At 32.7% G+C, this 7,308-nt stretch overlaps 1 protein-coding gene and 1 long non-coding RNA gene across 2 annotated transcripts; one reads left to right on the top strand and one right to left on the bottom strand.

Moving 5' to 3' along the window:
* Window positions 1-1,822: 1,822 nt before the first annotated feature.
* Window positions 1,823-2,544, bottom strand: LOC107891260 (uncharacterized). Its single transcript, XR_001682166.2, has 2 exons — window positions 2,404-2,544; window positions 1,823-2,115 (listed from the first exon to the last, which is right to left on the bottom strand). It is a non-coding gene; the product is annotated as an uncharacterized lncRNA (long non-coding RNA).
* Window positions 2,484-7,070, top strand: LOC107891259 (myb-like protein X). The gene is made up of 3 exons (XM_041100727.1): window positions 2,484-2,821; window positions 2,917-3,580; window positions 5,805-7,070. The coding sequence occupies exons 1-3, from the start codon at window positions 2,484-2,486 to the stop codon at window positions 6,861-6,863; spliced, it is 2,061 nt and encodes a 686-aa protein (XP_040956661.1). The 3' UTR covers window positions 6,864-7,070.
* The last annotated feature ends 238 nt before the right edge of the window (window positions 7,071-7,308 follow it).

Raw genomic sequence — 7,308 nt, 5'->3', positions numbered from 1 at the left:
TATGCAATAGTATTGTATATTAGGAAGGTTAACTTTCAAATGTATGAAAAATATAAATACTTAGAACATATTTCTACCAATATAATAAATAGGATTTAATAATTAGTATATTATGTATTACCATTACAATATGGGATATAGTATTACATAATATAATAATATATTTTAAAATTATTAATACATATATAACTGTTAATTGGTCCAAAATGAAAACTGAATTTACAAACTGATTCGCTTGAATTGACTCAATTTTGTCAGTTAGGTTGGTTTTAACCGCTAACTATAATAAATGATATACTACTACATAATATAATAATATAGTGTATAACTATGACTAAAACTATCAATACACATATATAACTATTATTATGTTATAAATTATAATAAAAGATAGTATTACATAATATTATAATGTTTATTTCTTTTTTTGGTAAAAAATGTTTATTCATTAATGCGTATATATAAACTTTTAATGTATTATATATTCTATGATATAAGATAGCAGTATATAATATAGTAGAAGCGCTAATTTTCAAATGTACGAAGAGTATAGAGACTTAAAGTATAAATCAACCAAGATAATAATAAACAATAATATTTAATATTTTTTTGAACAATATCATTATAAGATTTGATCACATCCGCTCTTTTTTTTTTACATAATACCTAGAACTGCCTATAGCTCTTCCCCGACTCATAAATAGGAGGATTGTAATAGTCCGTTTTTCAGTGGTATCGAAAACAATAATTTTGATGAGAGAGATTGTAGATATATTTAATTAATATTTATGAGTTAAATATAGTACAACAGTGAATCTTGATTTAATACATTTTAATAATTGATCAGTTAATCAAGATATAAGTGGTGCATACCAAAAGTTGAATGGTTTTTGAAAATGAGGATCGAGACCTCGTTTCTGTAAATTGATCCTATGAATATTTTTATTAAATACTTATAGAGATGTTATATAGGTGAATTGAAGTTTGGTCCAAATTTTTTGATGAATTAATTGTTAATTAAGGAAAAAAGATTAAATCGTAAAAACTACAAAAGTCAAATATTATTAGTTTATAAGTGCTAATTAAGTATAAAAGTATAATTGGATGGTTTTATATGGAAATTTAGCCATAATTATGTTAATGGCTTGTTAGTCATTTGTTTATATTATAATATATGTTATAATTTAATTAATGTAAATGATTAAAGAATAATACAACAAAAACAAAGTGATATTCTTCGTCACTTTCATCTTTTCACCGAAACATTGAAAAGAAAAGTTTGGAAGCCATGTTTGAATGCTTTAAAAGTTGGGTCGTTTGCATGTAAGTTCTATTTGGGTTGCGAATGTAAGAGGACATGGGTTCGAGTGTGTTGAAGTGTATTATCTTCCTATTTATGAGTTGGGGAGGACTATAAGTAGTTCTAGGCATTGTATCAAGAAGAGCAGATATGACCAAAACCTATAAAAAAGATTGTTAAAAAAAATATTATTATATTAAGATTATAATAAAGTAAATAAAATACTATTAAAAAAATTAATAGATTAATAAAATATTATTTTTATTAAATTAAATTTTGAATTGGATTTTAACTTTTACAACTTGTCTTTAGTATTGAGTTTAACTTATTTTTATTTTAGACTATATAGTCTATTTTGTGTATTAGTTGCTTTAGGCTTAATATAATATTTTAGAGTTTTGAAATAAATAATTTATAACATGAGTATTAAGTTAAGAAATTTAATAAAAAATATAAAAGTTATTCAATTATAAATATAAATAATAAATTTTAAGAAAAGAAAAAGAAAGAAGTAGAAGGAGATTGAGAGAAAGGGAAACTACTGATTTCATTCCATGCCTTGAGAATATAATAGAAATTCTGTTGTAACAAACTTCACTTTTTTAACAGCTAGCATGAGAGGAAAATGAGTCATCAGCAATCCAGTCATTAAATCAGTCCCTTGGGCTTGCTGTAGGAATCAGCCCGCTACTAAATGTTGCTAACTTGGTCCGCCTCACCCTCCATCAATCAATCAGCCCAATAACCTTAGGCCTGTTCCTTCTGGTTCGGCATCCTAGGGCTCCCTTTCCCATTCTAAATTCATGACACCCCTCCTACTTCAAAATAATAAATAATAACAAATATGCTCCAACTCCATTCATTTAGATTTATTTCTAATTAACATTATTCCAATAGGTTTTTTTTTGATGAGGTTAATAATAAGATTTAAATTATAAAATTTTAAAAAATAAAATCCGAAAATAATATACGAGGAAGATATTTGAAGATGATTTTAACCTACAATGGAAATGAAATTGAAGCAGCCTAGCTATTCCCTTAAAAATTCTAGAGTACAAACGAATCATAAATAGAAAATTTTATTTGAATAAAAAGGTACTTACTTATTCGCAAAAAGAGACTTATTATTGAACCGTGACCGGTACTATTAATATCTTTTCCTTCTCTTCTTTTCATTTATTTCATGGCTAAACACCACAGCTTTCCCGAGAAACAAACATGGGGTACCTGGGAGGAGCTTTTACTCGCCTGCGCCGTTCATCGTTACGGTAACAACAGTTGGGACTCCGTTGCTATGGAACTACAGAAGCGAACTTCTACGTTCCAACACCTCTTCTTTACTCCCCTTTCTTGTCAACAGAAGTTTCAAGACCTTAAACGCCGTTTCGCTGAAAACGGCGACGACGGCGAAACTACTAATAACAACATCTCCACCAGCACCGTTCCTTGGCTTGATGAGCTCCGGAGACTCCGCGTCGCCGAACTACGCCGCGAAGTTCAACAATATGATCTCTCCATCGTGTAAATTATTACTAAATCATTTTTTATAAAAATATTAAATTACTTCTTTTCGGGTGGGGGGCAAAAATCGGTAACATTTTTCTGTTACTTTACAGGTCCTTACAAATGAAGGTGCAGAAATTAAAAGAAGAAAGAGAACAGAGCTTGACAGAGAACGGAAAGGAAACTGAAAAATCGGATCTGGAGCGAGAAAAGGGAAGTGAAAAAAAGGAAGACAACGAAACGGAGAACATTACCCGACGGCCCGTTAATAGCAGGGAAGAGTCCGAGCGGGAGAACCATTCGGTAAACGAGTCGAACTCTACAGATCCGAAAGAGGAATCCCCGGGAACCGGACCAGACGAAGCGAAAGTTGAACCGGAACCTGTCGAACCGGATGGAGGTGAAACGGGGAAAGAGGTGCAGAGCGTGAAGCCTGGGGGAGAAGCTTCGTGCAACGGGAGCTGTGATAGTGTGGCGAAGGGATCAGCTGAAAACTCAGAGCGAGTTGACCCGAGAGAAACCGGTGATTCGCCGGAGTCAGTGGCCGAGTCTAAGGGAGAAGAACCTAATAGAGAGAGCAGCGATGTACAGAGCTCGGCTAGCTTGTCCGGGAAGGAAAAGAAAAATGCTGAACCGGACGAACCGGATAATGGGGAGTTGGACCAATCTCTCTCCATCAAGAAGGTGTCCGTTGAATCTCAGCCGTTGGTTGCGTTGCTCGATATCTTCCGGTCTCATAAGCTCGGCTCCCTTTTCGAGCGCCGACTCGAAATCCAGGTAAAACAAAATATTCTATATATATATATTTAAAATATTAGTTTATTTTTTTAAAAAAATTGTTTAATTACTATTTATAATGAGGGAAAAAAATAAAAGAAGATTTTGATTGGTTGCGGCGCGGGTTAGATAGAGAGCATCACGGTCCAATCTGGCGATGACAGGTCGGCAGGGTTAGGTTTGGTGATTTTGAAGATAAATGGATAAATACTATTTGGTATTTGAAATTTAAGAAAGTTTTGGTTATCTAATTTATGTAATCAGCCCATTAAAATTAATCTTGCCCGCTGATCTGATTTAGCGGATTAATCTTTTATTAATTTGAAATAATTCAACACCAAGATTGAAAAATATTAAAAATCTTTTTATTTAAAAAATAATATATTATAATGATAATTTTTTTTATAATGTTATATAAAACCTACTAGGCAACCATTTTATTTAAAAACTTATATTTTTAAACTTATATTTTAAAAACAAATTAAGTACAATTTTTAGTACTGTTAGATTTTCACTTCATAATAATATAATTAAAAAATATTTAAAATATAAAATATAAAATATAAAAGATATAGGAATTAAATTATTAAAAATATAACTACAATGATTATGCAAGGAGATACATGGTAACCTATTAGTTGTGTGCGGAGAAGAATTGATTTTCTTTTCGTGCGTTTAGGTTAGATCTACCTATGAAGAGGATTTTTTTTTCTTTAAAGAAAGAAGAATGTTAGAGCTACATGCAAGCGTTGATTAATACGGTGGTGCTAGGTTTTTTAGTGGTTTGAATTGACGAAAAAATCCCTTTCATTCTTTGTCTTCTCGTGTGAATAATATCATGTGCTGCAGAGATGTTGGTTTGGGCCCATGCGTAGAATTAAGGTTTTTTTTTATAATTACCGAGAATTAGGTATTTTTTGTCTGTAGAAAAGATTTTTGTTCTTTTTAATCATATGTCACGAGTCAAATATGTTGGAAAATTAATAAAAAATCATAAAAAATTAAGTTGTATTTTTAATTTAAATAAAATTTATTTATTTTTAAACAACTTTTTCATCTAAAAGAATATCCATTTCTTTATTTAAAAAAATGGAGAATTGTGGTTTATTTTTAATATTAATATTAATTTTTTTACTATACATCTTTCTCAATAAATAAGATTTTTGAAGGTTGGCCCGGATATTGGTGGTGTTGTGATTAATATTATTGAACCTTTTTAAATCTCATTATATAAATTTTATTTTATTATTGGTAATTGTTAATTTCGTAGAATGAACCAAGAATTCTTAACTTCAGAGGTCATATTCATAAGCTTATATATATATATATTAATGTTGGCATTATTTAGAGTTAGGAGGAAGGAAGCAGTGAACTGAGGGTCCATTTGATAACCCGATGAAGAGTTGTTAGTTGGTCCATTCTCTTGCTGTGAACCTGGCATTATTTTTTTTAGGGGTAATGAGTTGTGTGAAGGCACAAAAAATCCATTGGGCACGTAAATTGTTCTAAAAAAATATGGTGGTTAGGTTATCTTATCCCAGTAAGAAACTTGGAGAAGCCTTTCTTCTTTTTTTTTTCCAGTGGGAGATTGCACTTCTGATTATTTAAAATTTATAAAATTATAAGTCTGTATATAGTAAATTTGCACTTTTAACCCTGCAAAAAATAAAATTTTGATTTAGTTTATAAATATAAAGATATAAAATTTTGATTTAGTTTATAAATATAAAGATATACGCTAATAAAATAGTGAAATTATATTTTAACTCTCCTAACTGCTGTTAGTTGTTTCCATTCTTCCATCTTTTCATTTTAAATACAATTAAGGAGCCTGGAACCTTATTTGTGTCGACCCCACGTGAACACTTGCATGTTTTATGTCTAAAGAAACAAAAGCATGTGTCTACCACTTAGTTTTTATTTAGTTGATTGGGGAAAGGTATGAGTTAGATGTCTTTTGTCTTGGTAAATCCCGTAATTGTTGGATTTTTGAAGGATGTCCTTTCTTACAAAGTAGTTGCGTGAACCAAAATCTTTAGTTGTTACTCATAATGGTCTTCAAATAAAAACAAAAGCTTGTGTGTGCTGTGGAATTAAACTGCTGTCTTTAGCCTATGTGCTCCCGTTAGTTGCATTTTCTATAAAATTAATTTTAATGCTAGGCAATTGAAGAACACAATTAGGTGCTAAGACGGTGATTTATGGTCAATTTTCAATATTGCAGAAAACACCGGATTACTCGAACTTGATCCGGCAACATCTTGACTTAGAGACTATTGGCATGAGGGTTGAAGAAGGCTGGTATTCAGGATGTAAAAGCAAGTTCTTTAGAGACTTGCTGTTGCTTTTAACCAATGCCATCATTTTCTTCGGCAAGGAATCCTCAGAACATGCTGCTGCTATTGAGTTTCGACAACTTGTCTCCAAGGAGATTCGTACCCAGTTTCGCAATTCAAGCGTATTGCCCAAAGAACAATCATCAAGTAGGGTACCTGAATCCCAGATGCCTTTGAAACCAGAACCCCAACTGTCACTCTCCTTGTCAATGAAACCTAAACTATCAGTCCCATTGATTGCTTGTCGCAAACGCAGCTCGATTGCTGCCAAATCGTCAACATCATCTTCAGGGCAAGAGAAAAAAAGGCAGCTGCTAGCTTCATTGATGAATGAGAAACCAGCTCTAGGTTGGAAGCAGCATGACAAATCCATTGAGGAAAGTCCTGTAGCAAAGAAGAGAACAAGAGAAAGTTCGGCCTCAGGTTCAAGAAAAGCAAGCAAAAATGCAAAGGCTAGGAGTAATACAAACACAAACAAGAATCCAGGTACCAATACCAATGCTGCCATTTCAAGCAAAGGTGGATCCTCAAATGATAACTCGGAATCCAAGGGTGGTGAGAAGGAGAAGAGCAACAGCAAAACTGCGAGTTCAAAGAAGCCAAGTGCAGCGAATTTCTTGAATAGAATGAGGAGCTCTTTATCCGGTAATGAGCCATTGACAGAGACACTGAAGGGTGTGATTAGTTCTGATAAGGGTAAAGGAGGAGGAGATGCAGGTGAGCATAAGAAAAGCAGCGCCAGCAGCAAAGGTGATCAACAGAAGGATCGAACTCCGACTCCACGGACACGTTCTGGCGGAAAAAGAACGAGTCCGGCAAAGAGGAGTACAGGAAGACCGCCTAAAAGAGTGCCTGCCACCCAATCAGCTCCTCCTGGTAAGCGGGGAAGGGAAGCTGTTGAGAACCATTCAGGTGGTGGACAGGCAAAGAAGCGTTCAAGAAAATGAAGGACAGTTTGAGTATTCCATTTTTAGTATTGTAAGATTTTTTTTCAGCATCATAGGCAGTTAAAATATATTTTGTTCAATGAATTTATATGTGTTCAACGGCAGGGTGGAGAAAGAGAAATCGTGCAAAGTCAAAACCAACTTCTTCGAACCACGACATTGAGAATACGATGCCATAAAAAAGAAATAATAATGCGGTTCTGAATATGTTCAACTTCTCTTTACATTCTTGCAGAAAAAGTGAAGGAATGGCAGCAAATATTTCAGCAAGCACAAATTCCTTATTTATCAAAATTATCAATTTTCTTCGTTCATCTCTTTAAAATGAAATCATTTATTATACATAATAATAATCTCTCCTAATCTGACAACCTCAATCTCAATTTCTGCAACATATTTTACCTCCCTTTCCCGTTCTCTAGGTAAAACAATCAACCGATGGTTG

The sequence above is a fragment of the Gossypium hirsutum genome, chromosome D09 (assembly GCF_007990345.1).
Source record: "Gossypium hirsutum isolate 1008001.06 chromosome D09, Gossypium_hirsutum_v2.1, whole genome shotgun sequence".
Lineage (NCBI taxonomy): Eukaryota > Viridiplantae > Streptophyta > Magnoliopsida > Malvales > Malvaceae > Gossypium > Gossypium hirsutum.
This window is presented reverse-complemented; position numbering and strand designations above follow the sequence as displayed.

Coding starts and splice junctions, on each gene's coding strand:
- LOC107891259 (XM_041100727.1), top strand. CDS start 2,484: ATGGCTAAACACCACAGCTTTCCCGAGAAACAAACATGGGGTACCTGG. Junction 2,822..2,916: donor CAATATGATCTCTCCATCGT/GTAAATTATTAC, acceptor GTTACTTTACAG/GTCCTTACAAATGAAGGTGC. Junction 3,581..5,804: donor AGCGCCGACTCGAAATCCAG/GTAAAACAAAAT, acceptor TCAATATTGCAG/AAAACACCGGATTACTCGAA.